Source organism: Ursus americanus, chromosome 3 (assembly GCF_024610735.1).
Source record: "Ursus americanus isolate L20-20 chromosome 3, mUrsAme1.1.p, whole genome shotgun sequence".
Classification (NCBI taxonomy): domain Eukaryota; kingdom Metazoa; phylum Chordata; class Mammalia; order Carnivora; family Ursidae; genus Ursus; species Ursus americanus.
Window position 1 is genome coordinate 66,132,014 of NC_142129.1, and position 20,880 is coordinate 66,152,893.

At 41.6% G+C, this 20,880-nt stretch overlaps 1 protein-coding gene across 3 annotated transcripts in view; it reads left to right on the forward strand.

Moving 5' to 3' along the window:
• The window catches only part of SLC25A13 (solute carrier family 25 member 13), a 173,149-nt gene that overhangs the window by 144,324 nt on the left and 7,945 nt on the right, over positions 1 to 20,880 (forward strand). For all 3 annotated transcript variants that reach the window (XM_045793200.2, XM_045793201.2, XM_087861058.1), the window contains one exon: positions 16,598 to 16,736. In XM_045793200.2, the coding sequence (XP_045649156.1) occupies positions 16,598 to 16,736 (139 nt within the window). The remainder of the gene's footprint in view (positions 1 to 16,597; positions 16,737 to 20,880) is intronic.

The following is a 20,880-nucleotide window of genomic DNA, read 5'->3' on the forward strand; positions in this document are numbered from 1 at the left end:
AGCCAGGATAGCAAGTACTGTTGAAGACTGCTTTCAGATTGTGTGATCACAGATGACGCATCGGCTCTGCCCTGGAAGGTGGTCACGTCGGGATTTGGGCTGTGTTTCTAGTGTGTTCTAACCAAAGGCCTTTGTCCCACTGTGCTTAACAGTGTTCAGATATATTTTTCATCCACATAACATGCATGTCGTGAATGTGCGTTCGTTCCTTGAGTGTGTATAAATGAGCCATTGGAGCTACTGTCCATAAAATCAGAAAGCAAGTAATAATATATCGGGTACATTCTTATTTATTTTGCTAGTTTTCTCAAAGAGATGATGTTTGTGTGTTTTAAAAACTAAAATACAAGTTCACAGTTCAAAAAAATCAAAGAATTCAGAAAGGTCTGTGAGAAAGTCCGATTCTCAACCACTCCCAGTTTCCTTCTTTCTTCAGAGGATAACCGCTCTTTGTTATATATCCTTCAGAAAAGAAAACCTTTCTGTTTACATCAATATTTCTCTCTCCTCTCTCCCTCTTTTTCTGTGTGTATCACATATTGTATCAATATAAATGTTGTGTGTGTGTGTTTTAACACAAATAGAATATTTCTAAATACACAATATTTCTTTTTTTAAATGTTACATGAGTTTCAAGTGCATACAATATACCTTAAAGCTCTTTCCTCATTTTATTTAATAGCTGTGTAAAATTTTTTTCTTGAGTTTCTCTAAGCAGTTTCCTGTTGATAGGTGTTTATGTTGTTTCCAGTTTGGGGATATCATAAGTAATGACAAGGTGAATATCCCTGCAGTATATTTTGACGTACTTTTGTGAGTATATACAAATGATAGATTCCTAGCAGTGAAAAATTTTAGGTCAAGGAGCATGTGCATTGTTTTAGTGTTAATAGATTTTGTCAGATTACATCAGTTATCAGTTTGAGCTTGATAACGTAGGAGTGCATAAGAATAAGTACTCAATTTAGCAGCTTTTAAAAATATCTATTTTTATGAGTTCATGGCGCCCACCTGAAGAAAACAGTTGTCCCGTCATAACTTTGGGGACAGTCGTGCCCTGCGAATTTTCTAACCCCAAGGGCCATTATTACAAGGTCTTCCAGCCACCATGGTGCTAGTTCTTACCTACTTCTCCTGCATTTGTCTTTCCTCTGGGGCTCTGTGAAAGCCCCCTCATGGGTTTATTCGTTTTGATTCTTGACTCCCCTAAATCTGTTGTCCCCAGAGTTGATCTATTTGAAATGTAAACCAGATTAATTGATTGTGAATGCATTCAACACACTTCTAATGAAAGCTGACTGTTCTGGAAGATTAGGATGTGGCTGTGAGGAGCCTGCTCAGGGTTTGGTGGGTAGAAAAAGTCAGCCATCTAGAAAACAAATCTATAAGGGGAAGTGGGAGGGATGGGCAGAACCGGTGAAGGGAAGGGGGAGGTGCGGCTACCAGTTAGGGAACGAATAAGCCACAGAGATGAAAGGCACAGCACAGGGCATAGAGTCAGTGATACTGTAACAGCTTTGTGTGTGACGGCTGGTAGCTACACTTGAGATGAGCTCAGCATAACATATAGAGACTTTGAATCACTATGTTGTACACCTGGAACTAATGTAACAGTGTGTCAACTATACTGCAACAGAAAAATAATGTTTAAAAAACCAAATCGCTGACATCAGGTGCTGCTAAAATCCTTGAAGAAGATAGGTGGCAGGTGAGAGTGAAGAAGGGCCAAGGCAGGACGGGATGTGGGGGAGGGGGTGCATTTTGATAGGGTGATCGGGGAAGCCTCTTGGATGAGATGATATTTGAGCAGAAACCAGAGGAAGTGAGAAATAAGCGTTCCCTAAGAAACTGTGTGTGTCCCTGATGGAAAACCATCCAGCAGCTTCCTGCTGCACTTAGAATAGAGCCCCAGCTTCTTCCCTGTGGCCCCATCTTCTCTGCCCTCCATTTTGTCCCATCCTCTGCTAGCTACGCTGGCTGCCTTTCTTTTATTCAGATACTCCAAGTTCACTCCTTCTGCCTAAAATGTCTTCCCTCGTGTCTTTGGTCAACAGAGGCTTGCTCAGGAGGATAGCCAGGTCACTCACTGTCCTCGTGCCAGCTTGCAGTTCTGTCCGGAGCACCCAGCACCATGTGCTGGTGTTAGATGTGGGTGGGTGCGTGTACACTAGAGTGTACTTTGATACCAGAGACCTGCCTTGTGCACTGCTTGTAACTGTTTCTGGCACATAAATAGACATTTGATAAATATTTGTAGAGCAAATGAATGGCAAGCAAAAGCCAGGTGTTTCCCAGTTATAAACAAGGATATTAGAGCACAAAAAGTGAGTGAATTGGCAAGTAATGACCAAAGATTATGATACTGGGGACATCAGATGTAAAGGAAGCAGCTAATTATTCATGAGCTTGCTTCCTCATTTCTGGAGGCACCCATTCCTTCACCCAGCAAGCTCTACCCTGGGTGCTGGGAATACAAACATGAATAAAAAATGCATGGTTTTGTAAGAAGTTTATTATCTCGTGGGGCAGTCAGACAGGTAAAAAGATCCTTGGAATACAGCATATGTGCGGTTGGGAAGGGCTGTCAGGGGTGTGCACAGGGTCCTTAGGGGGGTGGGGATGACTCAGTGGCAAGGTCAGGAAGGCTTTCTGAAGGGAGGTAGCCTTAAAGGATGAGTCATCATTCACCAGTGAAAGGCAAAGACAAATGACATGATCAGGATTGTGTTGGAAGAAGGATAATTCACTACCAGTGTGGACAGTGCCATGGAGGAACTCATGACTGAAGGTGGTCGGCTTGTTAGGAGGATCTAGGCTGGGGACAGTGGGGCGGAGGGATGGCATTAACCTCAGGTAGGCTGTGACGGTGCAGATTGAGGGATTATATTGGGGTTTTTTTGTTGTTTTTTTTTATCAGTTTAAAATTTATATATGTTTTGTTTAAATATATATTTTTTATCAATGTTTTATTTACAGTGAGAGAGGGGATGTATTTGGAGGATGTTTGAGAGTCAGTCTCACAAAGTCTTGGAAAGGGTGGCAAGGTGAAAAGTAAAGGAAGATTAAAAGATGACTCCAGGTTTCTGGCTTGAACACCTGGATAGATGGTGATACTGTAAATTTTAGAATTTTCTGATATTTAAGAAGCTACAGAAACTTTACAAGACCTTCTATCTGTTGTTACCTCTCTAACTGAGATGAGAAGCCCAAAAATCTTAGGAGATTTAGCCAGGTGACTTAGTAGGCAGGGTGGCTAAGACAGACTGTTTCTTGACTCCTGGTGCGGTGTTTGCCCTACTCTGCCTTACTGAGTGTAGAACCAGAGCCTTTTCAGAGGGCTGGGGACCGGAAATGCTCTTTTAAGGGTCATCTGCTTGCGTGAAGCTAGGAGAATGGGTAAGATCTCCAAGCTGATGGGACACCAGTGATGCAACTCGGAGACTACCCTCATTTAGGTGGCAGAAAGAAGAATGGATGGAAGAAACTAGAAGGAGCTGTCAGGTGGAGAACTGAAATGAACAGTTGTTACTAGGAGTTGATGGAAGGATAAAGTACAGGGGAGGGAGGAAGAGGTGAGTGGTATCAAGTGAGGCAGAGACCAACCAGGATAAAGCCCAAGAAAAGGTCTTTGCACTTAAAGATGGAGGTCAGCAGTTATCTTTAAGAAATCAATTTAAGTAGAATGGCAGAAGTAGAAACCTATATGAGAAAATATTAGCAGCTACAGACCACTCAGTGTAAAGGTTTTACTGTGAAAGAAAAGAAGGGAAAGAGTACAGCAGCTTGAAGAAAAAGAGTGTAAGGATGTTCAGGGAGAAAGGAAGTTGAAAGATTTATTGCTTTTTTCAGTTTTGTTGTTTTTTTTTTATGAGAACCATAGCTGTCTGTAGATGGGGAAAAAGAGTCACTGAAGATAGGATTTGAAGCATCTGAAGATAGCAAGATCAAATGTGCTAGGATTTCAGGAGAGGCAGTAGAGACAGAGCCCAGGCTTAGGGGGGAGAGAGAGAGAGAGAGAGAGAGAGAGGGAGGGAGGGAGGGAGAGAGAACGCAGTACATGCACAGTGCACACAGGCTCACTGGAGGTCGTGCTTACTGAGTGTTTAATCTGTGCCAGGCCCGTGCTTAAAGCTCTGTATTATGTCCTGTCATTTAATCCTTACTACAGCCAAGGAGGCAGATAGTAGTGTTGTTTTGTTTTGTTTTTTGGGGGTTTCTTTTAGCTCCAAGTTACCTCTGAGGAAAGGAAGTCTTGCTGGGTTTAGGTAATTTGTCTAAGGTCACAGACCTTGTAAGTAAGTAGGACGCTGGGTTTCTACCTCAGTGCAATCTCCCTTTGAAACCTGAGCTATCACATAGAGATCTGTTGAGCCGGATAGGAGAGAGCACGTGCTGGATAGTTGGCGGAAGTTTGACAACAAAGTTACATGCTGAGCATAGACAGTGAGCCACAGCTGGCAGGTTTGGTGCCATGGTGGACGGTGAGAATGGAGGTGGAAAGAATTGAGGTGGCATCAAGCATCGTGAGCGTCCGGTAGCTTAGGCCAGGGCAGTTAGATTACTGCTCTTGCTAGTTGTTTTTAGTACCCAGTGCTATTTTAATATGGTAGATATTCTGGGACAATGACTCTGCTTTGCTCTGTTTTATTTTTTAGAATAAGAACATGTTAGATCTTCTGTCAGCTCTTTAAATTATAGAAATTAAAATTATTTTATCCATTGTGAGGCAAGAGGGCCCTTTTATTTTTTTTTTAACATATATATTAACCAGAGTAGCAACACAAGTCCCATATGCCGCGCCAAAACCAGGTAACCTGACAATGGAGCCATATTGCTGTTCCAAGTGATATCTCTGTGTTCGTTGAAAAATAACTTTGTGCCTTCCTGATAGCTTTGTCAAAAATATCCTCCATGAAAATTAACACTTTGGACATCTTATCTTACTAAAAGGCAGAATTTTCAAAATTCAGAAGAGGGTATCTAATACCTCGAGGGGCCAGGTTTTGTATCTAATATGGTGTGAACTTGAGAATAATATTGCAAGTCATATGATATTATCCATATTATGCTTAAAGTTTGCATTAAAAAGACAACAACAAACTGGAAAAAAAAAAGACTTTAAATCTTTCTATCCCTGTATTTTCAGTATATCATCTGTACAAAGAGGATAGGCATAGTACCTACATGGTTATAGGATTGTTGTCAGGATTTACAAAAATAATGCACGGAAATGACATAGGCTAGAAATTAGCACATAGTTTGCATGATGTGTTAGTTATTATTAATTTTAAATTATAGGATGTCAACTAATGGATTCTTGCAGAAATACCCAGTTCCTTCCACTCTGCCCCAGTCCTGGATAATTTCTGATGTTGTGTGGTCAGCCCCTGTCTCCAAGTCAGGCATTCTTCTTTGGACTTTGGAATAGCGAATAAAAGGAGGCACCTTGAAATATTATTTTTATAAAACACTGTCCAAAGGTGTTGAGTGTGCTAAGAGGGGACTAGAAAATGTTCTTAAAAGTACTAGAAAATGACTACATTGTACACCTGAAGCTAACACTACATGTTAACTGTATTGGAATTAAAATTTTTAAACTTCATAAGGAAAATAAAAATAAAAAATATTAGAAAATGGTTAATTTTTTAAATAATTTTTCCATTTGTTCACCAGATACTTGTTGAGGGCCAACACTCTACTAGAACTAATCTTACAAAAGATGAATATGGTATCATCGCCTTCAAAATGACTAGCACTAAGGGAGGTGAGAGAATGTAACCATATAGTGCCATAGCTTTTTAATAATTAGTGCCATGAAGGTTTTTTGTTGTTTTTTAAAAGAGGGAGAGAGAGAGAGAGAATCCCAAGCAGGCCCCATGCCCAGCATGGAGCCCAATACAGGACTCAATCTCACAGCCCTGAGATATGACCTGAGCCGAAATCAAGAGTCAGATGATTAACCAGCTGAGCCATGCAGGCACCCCATGTTTTTTAAAAATTAATGTTAGTAGGCAAAATAGTTTTTAAAAGAAGAAAATTCAGATGTAAAAGAGTATGTAACAATAAAATGTTGGTCTCGCAGTCCCATGTGACAGATAAACCTATCTTTCCAGAGGCCAACATTTTTATCAAGTTAGCGTTTTGTTCTTCTGTTGTGAGTTTTTTTGTTTCTGTTTTTTGCTGAGTGCCTGCAGGATTAGTTGGGTTTTTTTGTTTTTGTTTTTATTTTCTTAAGGTTTTATTTATTTGTCAGAGAGAGAGAGCACAAGCAGGGAAAAAGGCAGGTAGAGGGAGAAGCAGGTTCCCCGCTGAGCAAGGAGCCCGACACTGGGCTCCATCCCTGGACTCTGGGATCATGACCTGAGCTGAAGGCAGACACTTAACCGACTGAGCCACCCAGGCGCCCCTGGATTAGTTTTAACACAACAGTTTCTTATTTTAATTAAACTTTGAAATATAATATGCAGTCTTTTATGTTTAAAAATACTGAAAATGGTGCTACTAATCCATTGCTAAAAGAGCGCTCTGGGGGCGCCTGGGTGGCTCAGTCATTAAGCGTCTGCTTTCGGCTCAGGGCGTGATCCCAGAGTTCTGGAATCGAGCCCCACGTCAGGCTCCTCTGCTGGGAGCCTGCTTTTTCCTCTCCCACTCCCCCTGCTTGTGTTCCCTCTCTCGCTGGCTGTCTCTCTCTCTGTCAAATAAATAAATAAAATCTTTAAAAAAATAAAATAAATAAATAAAAGAGCGCTCCGAATATGTTTTCTAGAAATGATAGATACATTTCTGCTAATCTGTTCTTCCATTTATCTGGTTTCTTATTGTGACTGATGTATTCATTTAAAAGGTACCCAGTTTAAGACATGTTTATCGACTGTAAAATTAAGGAAATAGACTGTGTGACAGTAAAAAATTCCCATGTGGGGTATGATCAATTTAGCAAACTAGTATAAACCTAGGATTAGGTCTTTTGCCAAATAAAAGATTGGCTCTTAGCCTGATAAATACAGAACTCTACTGTGATGCAGGTATGAAACCATCTAGGAGTACTACTTCAGCTGCAAGTTGTTTAAAGAATATATTAGCTATTTCCATTTGCTGCTGCAGCAGGACAGTGTGCTTTTCGTTGATAATGGTAATTACCTTTATATCATCACCTTTTATTGAAGATCCTTTTGCTAAGTATTGTACTGGGTACTTTATGTTAGTCATTGGATCTAAATTCTCATGTCGCTAAGAAAGTTACTCACATTTAATAGATGAGGAATTTGAGGTACAGAGATATTGAAAACTTACAGCTAAGTGGCAGAGCAGTGATCTGAGCTCAGGTTTCTTACTCCAATGCCTGTATCCTTGTTCCTATAATGTCCTGCCATTGGTGGGGAGTGGCAGAATTCAGATATAGATCCATATTAAGATAGTACATTTTTTTTTAAAGATTTTTTATTTATTTGTCAGAGAGAGAGAGACAAGCAGGGGGAGTGGCAGGCAGAGGGAGAAGCAGGCTCCACCCCTTCACACTAAGCAAGGAGCCCGATGTGGGACTCAGTCCCAGGCCCCTCGGATCATAACCTGAGCCGAAGGCAGACACTTAACCAACTGAGCCACCAACACAACCCTAATAAGATGGTACATTTTGACTATTTTTTTGAATACAGTCTACTTATTCTCTGAAAAGTCATTTTCTTCAAGAAGAGTTAATTGCATGCGGAAAGGTGGAACACCTCAACTAGGTGAACAGCCGTAATGGTTGACAATGCAGAGAGATGGCCTCCATTGAGTGTGCTGAAGGGGATTGGAATAAAGAGCTCTTTTCTTTCTCCTTGGGCTTGGAGAGCTTGGGTACATCAGGGAGAGAAGGTGAAAAAGGAATTATCAGGGGCGTTGCCTATATAATATTGCAACATTTTGAAGGAAACTTATCAAGGGGATGTGTCAAGAGCAAGCCAACTTGAGCATCTCCTCTTTAAGGCATTAGGTTCTCCCCATGGGGTTTCTTTCTTTCTTTCTTTCTTTCTTTCTTTCTTTCTTTCTTTCTTTCTTTCTTTCTTTCTTTCTTTTTTTTTTTAAAGATTTTATTTATTCATTCGACAGAGAGAGAGACAGCCAGCGAGAGAGGGAACACAAGCAGGGGGAGTGGGAGAGGAAGAAGCAGGCTCATAGCGGAGGAGCCTGACGTGGGGCTCGATCCCAGAACGCTGGGATCACGCCCTGAGCCGAAGGCAGAGGCTTAAGGACTGCGCCACCCAGGCGCCCCTGCCCATAAGGTTTCTAATCATTTGCAGATAGGATATTTGAGCTGATCATCTCATTGAAAACAACTAAAAATGTTGGGTAATATACTTTAGTATATTTTATAAAAGCCTTTTCAAATTCATGAGTTAGGAATATACAAGCCAAAATTTACGTGAGATAAGGAGAACCCTAAGGCTGGCTTTGGCCTTCAAGGCATTTGCCAAACACCTGAACTTGAACATTAATTGTTGATGTTCCAGGGAACAACCAGGTACTGCCCAAAGTGCTAAGTCTAAAAGGGTAGAATTCAGGTGGGCAAGCAAGTAAAGCACTTAGGTCACAAAATGTAAGGAGGCACTTACTCTCAGGTGCTAACCTTTTATTGAACAGCCCTGTTACTGAGTGCTTCCTTCAAGTTTCTGTTTTAGGGACCACTCTTGCCTTATCTAATTCCTGGTCCTGAAGAAATTTCCTCTTCCATAAAGGGGGACCTCAAAGGGTCATACCCTCAGCGTAAGGGTAAAATTAAAATGCTCCTTTTACCATTCTGGACTGTAAGGAAAATTGCTTTGGTTCTGGAGGGAGAGGGAAGGGAGAGGAGAAAGCTGTCCCCTGGGAGTAATTAGGAATTCTAAGCTTGTCTCATACGGGTTTGCATGCTGAATTTATATTTCTTGGGTGATATGAAGACTCTCAAGCTGGCAAAGTCTTGCATTAGTAGTGCCCCCAGATACCTGAACGAAGCAAACACAAGTTCTCTCAAAAGGAGCCCACCTTCACACTTGTTACAATGAGCAGTGGGTTTGATATGTAAATGATGAACTACTGAACTTTACTCCTGAAACCAATATTGAACTGTATGTCAACTAACTAGAATGAAAAAAAAAAAAAACAAAAAAAAACAAAAAACACCTTCAACCCAGACGTCAAAGAATTTTCATAGATATTGTTCCAAGAAAAATGAACAGCTCATAGTCTAAAATCTCCAATCACATAAGGAAACAAAGCACTTTAAGAAGAGATAGCAAAAAACAACAGGCAGCATTTTAAACCTACAAAGACTTAAAATTTCAAAATTATCAGAAATATAAAATGAATGTTTTTATTTGTTTTGAAAAATTAAAAGGGGTGAACATATTTATAATGATTAAAATTTAAAACTGAACATTTCAAAATTCTGGCTTTAACAACAGATTAAACATAGCTGAAGAGAGAATTACTAAGAACAGAGAGGCAAAGAGAGATTGAGACATAAAGGAAAGTATGAGACGGTCTAATAGGTATAAAAGAAAACCAGAAGGAAAGGAGACATGATGTCTAAAAAGCTGTCAATCCTTAGATTCAAGAAGCACAACAAGTCGCAAGTGGGATAAATAAAAATAATCCAGACTAAACATGTCACAGTGAAACTGCTGACTATCAAGGCTGAAGGGAAGCTCATAGATGGCCAGAGAGAAAAGCAGGTGCCCCAAGAGAGAACGGTGGAACTGACAACCAACTTAAAAACAAGAACAATAAAAGCCAGAAGACATCGGCAAGGTGTTTTCAGTGTGTGGAGGAAAAACCTTTCAATTTAGAATTCTATACCTTGTAAATATGTCTTCCAGGAACAGGGATAAAATAAAGACATTGTTTAGACTTAGCAATACTCAAAATGCGTATCACCGATAAGGCCTTACTAAAGGAAATTCTAGAATGTACTTTAGGTGGAAGGAAAGCGATCCAGGTGACAGGCTGGAGATGCAGCAAGGAATGAGGAGCAAAGAAAGTGGTAAATGTTTAGTCTAAATAGCATTGTGAATTTAAATACACGTGTGATGGTAATTACAATGGTAATTACAATTACAATACAATGCTCAATGTTTTTAAAGCTAGAATTAAAGTACATGACAATAAGACGGGGGGTTGCTCATAATATAAGTTGTATAAAATGCGTGTATTATACTGGAGGAAGGTAAAGATAACAAAGACAAGTACGCATATTAAAATTTCCAGGAAATAAACGCTTAAACAGACTGCGGACCTTGCAAATAGATACTGGGGAGACGTCAGAAGAAAGAAGGCAAGAAGGGAAAGGAAAGGAAAATGAAAAAGGTGGGACATGTTTTATAGATTAGCTTCGTGAAGGTTACTTGCTCAGAGACCACAAGTCCATGTAGTAAAACTCGGTGCCACTTGCTGGATTTCCAGCCTGTCTAAATACGAGCATCGTTGATGGCAAAGCAGCGTACGATAGAACAGTAGAGAACCAGAACCAACACAGGTGTGGCATTTCCTACCACAAAAAAAAAAAGCCTGGAGTCACCAAGATGCTTTGATTAGAATTGCAGTGAAATTAAGGAGAAGCCAGTATCCTGAAAGTCCCCGGGCTAAAGAAACTAAATAATAGGTTTTGATATTTCATATTCAAATTGAAGTAATTTCAATGTCACTGATACCAGTTCTCCAATTATTTCCTGGGTCATTTGGTTTTAACACCAGTGACACAATCCCATAACGGGTCTTGGCACCGGTGCTATTTCTCAGCAAGATACTGAAACTCAGCCTGTTCAAATCCCAGGCACGTGGGCCTCACTCTCCCTTGACTGGGCAGGAGAGGTGCTGCCAGACTGTGTATACAAGGGTTAACTCGCTTGGGAGAAACAAGAGGAATGCTAAGGATCAAGACCTGACATGCTGCCCATTGTTTGTAGCTCCAGGATCAAAATATACAATTATACACGCCAAATAAATTCTAAACCTGTAAGGTAGGAAAGGAGGGGTGGCTCTGACTACAGGTGCCAGAAGCATTCAGTAACCTCCTCAGACAAGGTGCACCACTGTTGTCTTGAATGCTGCAGGTCCCTCCGTCTGGCATTTTCCCCCATGCTAGACAATGTGCATTCACTGCAGGAGTCTCTGTTAAGCCTTGGTCTCCCAGACCTGCTGGCTCCGGTGCCCGGCCCTGACACAGAGGTGCCTTTGTGAGTGTAATTACCTTCCCCTGTATTAGAAAGACTCTGTTTTCGAGCTGTGGTTGCAGGTCCAGCTAGAAGCAGCAGGAATTAGCATGCAAAAGACCTGCACTGGCCCCACTCCTTTATCAGCAATCATTCTTCAGGCTTGTTTTTTGTTCCTCAGATTGATTGGGTAGGTGTGATACCATCCAAGATGCAGAACTTTAAAAGAAGAAAAAAGAGATGTTGGAGATAGCTCTGTGTGTGTGTGTGTGTGTGTGTGTGTGTGTGTGTGTGTGTGTGTCAGAGAGGGAGAGAGATACAAATCCTGTTGTGTTCTGTCTTTTGACAATTTCATGCCCGACAGAGCTGCCAGAGTAAACTTGAGTGGATGATTCCAGCAACTTAAGAACTGATTAAGCTCCCTTGAACTTTCCAGTGTCCACATCAAAAAAGGGTGAGAAGCAGTAGTAGTTCTTTTGCCACGGCAATACCGTGGCCAGTGTCTCTGAGCCTAAGTGGCCCATGCTGCCTGTAGACGATTGACCAGAGGTTAAGTGAGACCAAGCCTTGAAGAAGCTTTCCTAGACTTCTAAAACAGAATGATGACGAGAGGCCTTAGAACGATACAGAATAGGAATGGAGCCAGAGTAGAGAATTAAACTAGATTTGAGTTTTGATTCTAGTTTATTTATATATAGGTCTCCCCTGAGACGCCTTTATCATTCCTGTCTGTTATTAGTGGTCCTTTTGTTAAAAAGGAAATAAAAAACCAATAATTTTCCCTCTTTGGAGAAAGTGCTTTAATGAATGGTAAGAGATTAAATGATTGCATTTTGCGTGTATGAATTTTCCCCAAGTGATTTTACTGTGTGTGCAGAGGAAATGGAGGGCCGACCAGAGAGTGTGAGGGCAGAGTTGCCCAGAGAACCAGTGAGGAAGATTTAAGGCAGGAAAATGTGGGGATTTTCTTATAGGGCAAGACCATTTAAAGATTTATTTTAGGTGGCACACACTTTGTAATTTATTAATTTTTTAACGGCCAAAGTAATCATTTTTGTGTTGCTGACGCAGGCTCGTGGGCAGCATGGAATGTCGCCCTTGCTTATCACGTTGCCTGTTCAGAACGGCTGCCCACTTAGGAAAGATCAGACGTGGGCAAGTAGATTGCAAGTCAGCTGGGTTCCGTGTTGTGATGTGGGACCAGGGAATGGGTATTCACCGTGAAGCGAAGGCTTTATCAAGGAATCTGGGAGAGAAACATTCTTACTGTGGGAACTTGAAGAGCCTTTTTCACCTCCTGCTTCCCTTTCCATTGTGCTGGGGCCGCAGGTCCCATGTTGCCGGAGGCAGCCTTACAAATTGGCACCTGCCTTTGTGCCTTAGACCTGAAGAAAGTAGTGAGGAAAGAAGGAAGGCGGGGAAACTTAAGAAGTCCTTTTCTCCCACCTTTTGCAACGTTAGCTCTCCTTGGGAATTGGGCTTTGATGCCTGGGGTGTGAGAGGGGCGAGGGGCGCCCCTGACTCCAGAGAGTGATTTGCTGCAGGGAGGTGCCCACACAGGCCCCAGGGGAGGCAGGGAGACACACACCTCCTGTCCCCACCGTCCTGATGTTCGTAGTGCGGGTGACACCTCCTCGGGACCATCATTTATTCCTAAGCCCCTGGCCCCATAGGTTTTCTTTCTTCCTTGGCTTTTCCCTCTCCCTTTTCTCAGATCAGAAACCTGTGACGTCTTTGAAGGTCTGCTCTTCACTCTAACATGCATAAATTACCTGACGACCTTGTCTGATTCCAGGTAGGAAAAATACATCTTCTGACCCATTTTTCCTTTGGCGTTTCACAGTGTGGCTCCACTTTTTCCTTAGATTTGGTCTTGTTTGTTTGCTTGCTTGCTTGTGTTTTGATCGGGCCATTTTTCTTCTCAGGCATCAGGAATGTTTTCAAACATCTTTTTAAGCATGTTGCATCCCTTACTAGACACATGTTCTCACACAGAGACAGGATTTATTGTCATGATTTCAGGACAGGAGGGAGCATTCCTTCTTGGGAAAACCCAACTGCTGCTTCCCGGCGCCTTACTCTTCGGTGTCACGGGGAGGTTTCTAATTTCATGTCACGTCTTCCCATGGCCTTCTGATCATCTTGAAGCCGCGTAAGCATCAGAGAGACTCAGAGCTGTCTTTCTCTCCTATTTTAAAATCTTCACATTCCCGTACAAAATCATCAGCTGCTTTTTCCTAAGCCCTGTTGTATCTCATCCCCGACAAATTATAGATCTTTGTTTGCAAACCAAAAGCTTGGCTTTTGGGTTTCTAATATATTTCTCCAAGAAGTGAGTTCATTTTCCTTGTAGGAGTCTAACAACGTATCCCAAAGCCTCTTGTTTCTCTTTTTAATTATGTGTTGTTGTTGTTGTTGTTTCTGTGTGAATTGGCAGTCAAATCAGTGTCACCAGAACATGCCTTAGGCCCCAAGTGACAGCCAGAGATTTTGATGTGTGTTCTTTAGCCCCTGGTTCCTGGCCCCTGGGTGCTTACTCTCTGGAAAAGGCAACATTGATAGAGGCAGATGGAAGAGCATGAAGAAGATCAGAACAGCACTGAGAAAGCGCAGACAGCGTAGAGTTGTGTGGAATTCACTCCCTGTCTGCCCTCTGGTTAACGAATCCTCTGTGGAAGGGGTGGTATTTGGGCTTTAAGTGAATGAAGAGGTGATATTCAAGGAGTTGATGTTCGCAGCTTAGCAATCATCAAGGTATTTGCAGAGTGATAGTACTTTGATTGATCAGATGCATGGGGCATTGAGCAGCTTTACCTGAGAGGAACCAGACTGACCAAGGAGAGGAAAATGGGAAAGTGAAGTCATTATGAAACTTTGAGAAGGGTGAGAATGCGGGGCCTAATCCACAGGACAGCTAAGACCAAAGATGACCGTAGAGTTTTGCCGACAACAAATAGAAAGGAAATTTAGGCAATATGGCTGAGTAATGAAGGAGACGTTAAACCATACCAGTCCCTTCCTCTCCAAACCCGCCGCCCCCCAAAAAAACCCACAAAACCATACACCATGAATTTAAGGAGAAGAAAAGAATAACTCAGAACCACAGAGTGACGGTCTCAACGATAATAGTTACTAATATTCCTGTTGAAGGAAACGCTCCAAAACACGTAGTTGCAGTGGTTTCTCTGGGTGGTGACGAGTAGGCAATTTAAATGTTTAATGCTGTTCTGTATTGTCTGTGATGAGCAGTTAATATTTTATAATCGGGGGGAGAAAACATTTTAAAGGAAAAATATTACCAGCAAAAAAATAGACTGAAGTTTGGCTCTCCGATGTGAAGATTTGGGAGATGAGGTTAAAAGTAAAAATTAAATAGATTTAGTAAAAAGCAAGGTTTGTGGGAGGAAGAATTGTATCAGCCTAAAAAATTACTGCAAAGACATTTGTTTAGAAAGCTAGTAATATGGCAGTGTTTCTTTTACTATATAGAGGGAGCTGGGCATGAAGATTTAACTGATCTTCATTTGAATTGGTTATTTGGCATCTAATTTGAATATTTCCTCAACAGAGTCTGCCAGGGAGTAAATGGCTAGCAGAATTTATAGGAAGTTTTAGAGGCAAATGAGGCAAAGGAAGTAAACAGTGAAACAGCCACGTGAGGGTCTTACCTGCCCACATTAACTGATCATAAGGGAAGGACTGGATGCTACGCAGGGATCCTGGCATTCGACTGTACTTTTCCCCCTTGAGAAAGCTGAGGGGGCGACGGCGGGGGTGGGGGGTGGAAAGATTTGAGAGTCCTGCCCTGAGTTTTAGACCTGTCTCTGGCACTGCCTCCAAGGATGTCCCCTGAGCAAACCATTAGTGTGGCCCTTAGGAAATGTGCAGTTGATCGATTAATAATCATCCTGGGCATCCGTTTGCACATATATATAAAAGGAGGAATTTGGGTGTGGTGGATTTTGTGGTTCTTATTTTCAGTTAGGCATTTAACAGTTTGAGGGTAGACAAGATACTGAAGTGTGGGTCTATTGGCAGGACTATGTAGATCTGTCATCCCCCTTTTTTTGAATATCTATACAGAATGGACAAAGATATCTTAATACATCCATGGGTAAGTTGACCGAGGAAGAGCAAGCATGATAGAATCCCGATTCTAAGCATCTGTTCTGGTTAGAAGCCTGGGCCACGCTAAGATGAAGTTTACTAGGATGAGACAAAGCCCTGCTTATGTTATTTATTTAAGGCAACTAAGTAAGTTACAGTATCCCTAGGTTAATAGCGATTCATATGAAAAAGACTAGGGATTTTATTCCCCACAGTCTCAGTTTGAGTCAGCAGTGTGATGATGGTGTCAGAAAGCCAAGGCTATAGTAACAGATGTGTGGTGTTAGGAACTTTGACAGAGTGGAGCCTAGCTTCGAGCAGAAATCCCCGAGATCCAGCATCACTCAGCCTTACTAAATGTCACTGGGCGTGGCTAGATCTGTTGAATCTGGATGGATTCATTATTTTCTTTGAAGAGTCTCTCAATTTAGTGGAAATTTTTAGGTATTAGAAATCTGTGAAAGAAATGGTATTAAATCATTAGGTGTTGAAAAGGGGTGACTTCCTTCCCATTTAGCCTGCCTGAGACACAATATATGTCTTGTGGTTTTCATCAGAATGCTACGTTTCTGGGCACACACCAGTTCTCAAGGCCTTCCCGTGCATTATTTTGGCACCAGAAATTATTTGAAGACTTTGCTCTAGTTGCTAATTGCTCTACACACAGCTCTTAAATGGGTAGGAATTATTGTAAATATTTTAAAGCTTTAGAACAAGCATTTATCAATGTTTCATACCCTGGAGGAGAAGGGGTAAGTATGTGAATAAATTAGGGGATCCATGAACCCCTTGAAAAGGTATATAATTTTTTACGTATGTGTAATTTTTTCTGGGAAAGAGTCCAACACTTTCATCAGAGTCTCAAACAAGACAAAAAACAAACCTCTTCCCCTGCCACCTATAAAATTTGTCTACTTCCTAGTATGTAAACAAAGGGGTACCTTGGTGTTACTGCCCATCTTCTGAGAACAGATACTCGTTGAAATGCCAGTGAGTGACTTGCCAGTGGTAGGGATTTAAAAGGATGTTGCAGGCAGAGTTCCAAAAGTGTTTGAATCGAAATCTTATCATTGGAATAAATGAGAACGATCCCCTTCTTGCTCACACCACACAATAAAATTAGTTTTATTTTTAAAAACAAAATTCAGATTTATTACTTGCTGAATCGGGGTTATTTTTTTTCTGTTCCCCTTTCAACTTGTGAGTACAAACTTGGTCTCCTCCAGGAATATTTTGTTCTGAGGTAAGTTCCAGAAAAGCTTGATCTTCTCAATGGGATATGTGTTTCATGTGGTTTTTCTTCCTTTTCAAATGTGCAGGGTGCCAAAGCATGCTTTCTGCGGGACATTCCTTTCTCGGCCATCTACTTCCCGTGCTATGCTCATGTGAAGGCTTCCTTTGCAAACGAAGATGGGCAGGTTAGTCCCGGAAGCCTGCTCTTGGCTGGCGCCATAGCTGGTGAGTGGCCCTCCCAGAGCCCTGTTCTACCCGCCCCCCTGCCGCCTCCCCCCACCCCTCCCATGTCAGTGCCCTGGAATTGTTTGCTTACAGTTCTTGATAGGGTACACATGAGGCGGCTAGAGTTGCTTTGAATAGCTACTGAAAAGAAAAGAGAAGAAATTAATCTTCTGGTAGATTAGATTAGGCAAGCTTAATTTCTTAACTCCAGAAAAGGCTCAGTAACATATGGTGCATTTTGTGGTATTGTTGAATTCTAAGTTCTGTATCATTTCATAGTTTCACTTCACAGTAAAACGGTGATAACAGTCCAGCTAGAAGGTTTTAAAATTTTGAATACTTGTGCTGGAAGGTGTCTGACCAAAATAGTACATAAATGCTTATCCAGAATGTAAGCAGTAGTTATTATTTAATAACTTTTTAAATAATTTATTTATTAAAGTTTTTATTTATTTGAGAGAGAGAGAGAGAGCACGAGTGGTGGAGGGGCAAGGGGAGAGAGAGAAACAGACTCCCCTGCTGAGCAGGGAGCACAACATGGGGCTGGATCCCAGGACCCTGAGATCATGACCTGAGCCAAAGGCAGATGCTTAACTGACTGAGCCACCCAGGCTCCCCAGCAGTAGTTGTTATTTAGTCAAAAGTAACATAGAATCAGCAAGACTCAGACTGAGGAGATACCTGATTGGTCATAGCTGTGTCACAGGAACAGGATATCCTTATTGAGCCCCGGATGGAAATGACTCTTGTTTTCAGTGCTACAGTGAATATGTCAATAGAAATAAATAAATAAATAAATAAACAAACAAATAAATAAATAAATAAATAAATAAATAAATGTTGAGGGGCTGGCCCATTGCCTTCTACATCCCAGTGTAAATTCCCAGAGGAGATTTGATGATGGCCACAGCAGGAATCCTTTCGATCTTTGATGCTCCTTGTTCAGAGACCCTAAAGGCTTGAACAATCTGGATTCCTCTCCAGGTGGTAGCAAACATTTAATGAGTTAACAGACCCTAAGGCAATCATGGTATGCCTGGGTCCAAATGTTTTTGATACAGGTGTTGATCAGGGATATGTGGCTGAGTCTCAGGAGAACAACCCCCTGCTCTGAGAAGTTGTTTGCTGTTTGTGGGCCTGCCTGTAGCCTAAGGAGCCCCTGAAGGCAGGAACCGGGGAGCTCCTCTTTAATTCTTCCTTAATCCCTTTTTTCAAAAGTGGTGATGTTGGTAAATGAAGCAGGGTTGTCCTTTCCTGGCTCCTCAGGGACCTTCCTCGTAGGAAGCCACTCTGCCTCTATCAAGAAATCATGATTTTGAGACTAGACTACAGAATTCCCAGTTTTAATCCCAATTTAGCCATTCATTAACCGTATCCTTTTCTATGTCCTTTACATGGACCTAAATGAGTATTTTTTAAAACAAAAATTATAATACAACGCATTTTGTGCATTACTTACTGGAAATGAGGGAGGAGCTACTGGGGAGAACTGCCTCACCACTTGATGAGTGTGTTCCATGGACAAGTTACCTAACCTCTCCCAAGCCTCCGAGGCTGTGGCTGTGAATGGAGACGATAATTGTACCAACTACAGAGTGTAGCTGTCAGGTGCAAGTGAGAACACCTGTGTGAAGGATTTCGCATCGTGCCTAGCATGCAGTAAATACCCAATAAATACCAGCCAGTATCACATTGAATCCAAGAGAATCGGTCTGCAACTTACTCCAGAAATCAGTTATAAAACCAGAAAATATGTATTAGAGCTCAGAGTCTAGGACTCTCTCCAAGCCGTGTTTTCCTCACACCACAAAAATAGCACCTTTAACTCTTCCCTTAGAGAAAGATAGCCACCCAGAAGGGATTTCATCTCCGGGTAGATATTTCCTAAGTAAACCATGCTGCCAGAGCCGTAGAAATTACTAGTAGATTCTTTTCTCTTTTAAGGTTTATTTTCTTCCTTCTATTATTTTTGTGATTAGGAAAGTAATATTGCTAATTGTAAAATATTTGGAAAGTAATTGAAAGGGTAAATAAGCAAATATTATCTATTATTCCATGACTGTATAACATAACTCCCCTTTAACATTTCTGCTAACTTGTTTCTCCTTGCATAGTTTTTAACAGTTATGATCACACTGTGGAGATGTGGTTTTCGCTTACGTTCGTAGCTGAAGCACTGTTAGCCAGCGCAGCGAGATGGTTCATGGCGGATTGCTGTGGGGCCAGACGAGGCAGGTTCCCATTCCAGTTTCCCAATTAGAGCTGTGTGATCTGCAAGTTCTGTAACCCCTCTCTGTTTGTTTCTCCATCTGCATATGGGGTGAAGAATAGTGTTAGTCTCATAAGATTATTATAGAGATCAGTAGAAATAAATTAAAAATGTAAAGATCCAAGAAAGTACCTGGCACATAATAAGTATTTTTAAATGTTAGATAATATTATATGTCTTTTAAAACTTTATAAACTTAGTTTTATAACTGCTGCATATTTATCTAACCCTCAATCTTAGATACTTTTTTTCAAAAGAAATTTAAATACATTATATCGTAAAAAAACATCTTTGTGCTTAAAGGCTTTTCCTCTATTCTGGGTCATTTTCCTTAGAGAAATAGATTCGCTAAAGTGAGTTTGCTAGTAAAATGTATGACTGCTTTTAATGCGTTACCACGTTATTCTTGGAAGTTGGAACTGGAGCATGCTGCTGTTTTAGCCCTGCGGCCATCCCAGTATCTTTCAGAGTTGTTTTTCAGATACCTTCTGTATTCATTATCTATGGCTGCATAACCGATTACCCCAAAACCGGCCAGCTGGAAACTGCAAGCACCGATCATCTCACAGTTTCTGTGAACTGGGAGTGGCTTATCTGAGTGCCTGCGGCTCAAGATCTGTCATGGGGTTGCAGGCCAGATGTCAGCCAGAGGCTCGGCTGAAGGTGGAGGATTCACTTTCACGGTGGCTCAGTCACATGGCCATTGGCAAAGAAGCCTCAATTCCTTACCACACGGCCTCACTGTTGGTCACCTTGGATGTTCCTGTGACATGGTAGCTGACGTCCCCCAGAGCCAGGTCAGAGAGGGATGAAAGGATGGGGAGAAGGGTAGGTAGAAAAAGAAGGGGAAGAAAGCAAAGCATACTTGTAGCTGCCATGTGTTATGTGACCAAGCCTTGGAAGTCACACTCCTTCATTCTACACCACCCTGTTGACTACACCGATCAGCCCTGTGTAACGTACAGGGAGACTGAACAGAGGCAGAGGTGTGAATACAGGAGGTGAAGGTCGTTGAGAGTCATTTGGGAGCTGGCCACCATGCTTTTTTTTTCATTTTATTGTCCATCTTCTCCTTCCCTGTAGGACAGGAAAATACAAGACAGACTGTCATTGGTGTTTTTGTTTTGTTTTTTTAAAGATTTTATTTATTTATTTGACAGAGAGGCAGCGAGAGAGGGAACACAAGCAGGGGGAGTGGGAGAGGGAGAAGCAGGCTTCCCGCTGAGCAGGGAGCCTGATGCGGGGCTCGATCCCAGAACCCCCGGATCATGACCTGAGCCGAAGACAGACGCTTAATGACTGAGCCACCCAGGCAGCCCTGTCATTGGTTTTTTTCTTCAGAGAACAGATTAACCTCAAAGCTTGATGGTCTTGCATATTCCTCAAATCTGTATTAACTCTATCATGAGAACAAAGCTGCTTTCTCAATTTAATTGTAAATATCGGAAGCCAGTGGCAAATGTCACAGCTACCATTCTCATTGAAGTTAGGGATGAGACAAGGATGTGTCTATCATCCTTGTTTTTCAGGCTTATTTTGGAGGTTCCATTCAATGTGGTAAAATAAAGAAAAAGAAGTGAGAGGAATAAATATTAGGAAAGGGGATAGGAACCTGTCATTATTTGCAAGTGATTATTTAGCTTAAAATCCAAATAAAAATGCCTAAAAATGTATCAGAATTAATAAGTAATGTGTTTTGTTACAGGATGAACATAAAATCTGTATCTAGTGATAAGCAGTTAACAGGTGTCAGAGGAAGAAGCAGGCAACCAGCTGCTCAGGGTAGAACCTTGGCCGGCAGGCTCAGCCAGATGGCGGGATTCAGTGCGGAGAAGGGCAGGCAGACTTCTATGTAGACATGTGTCGTGTCCAGTG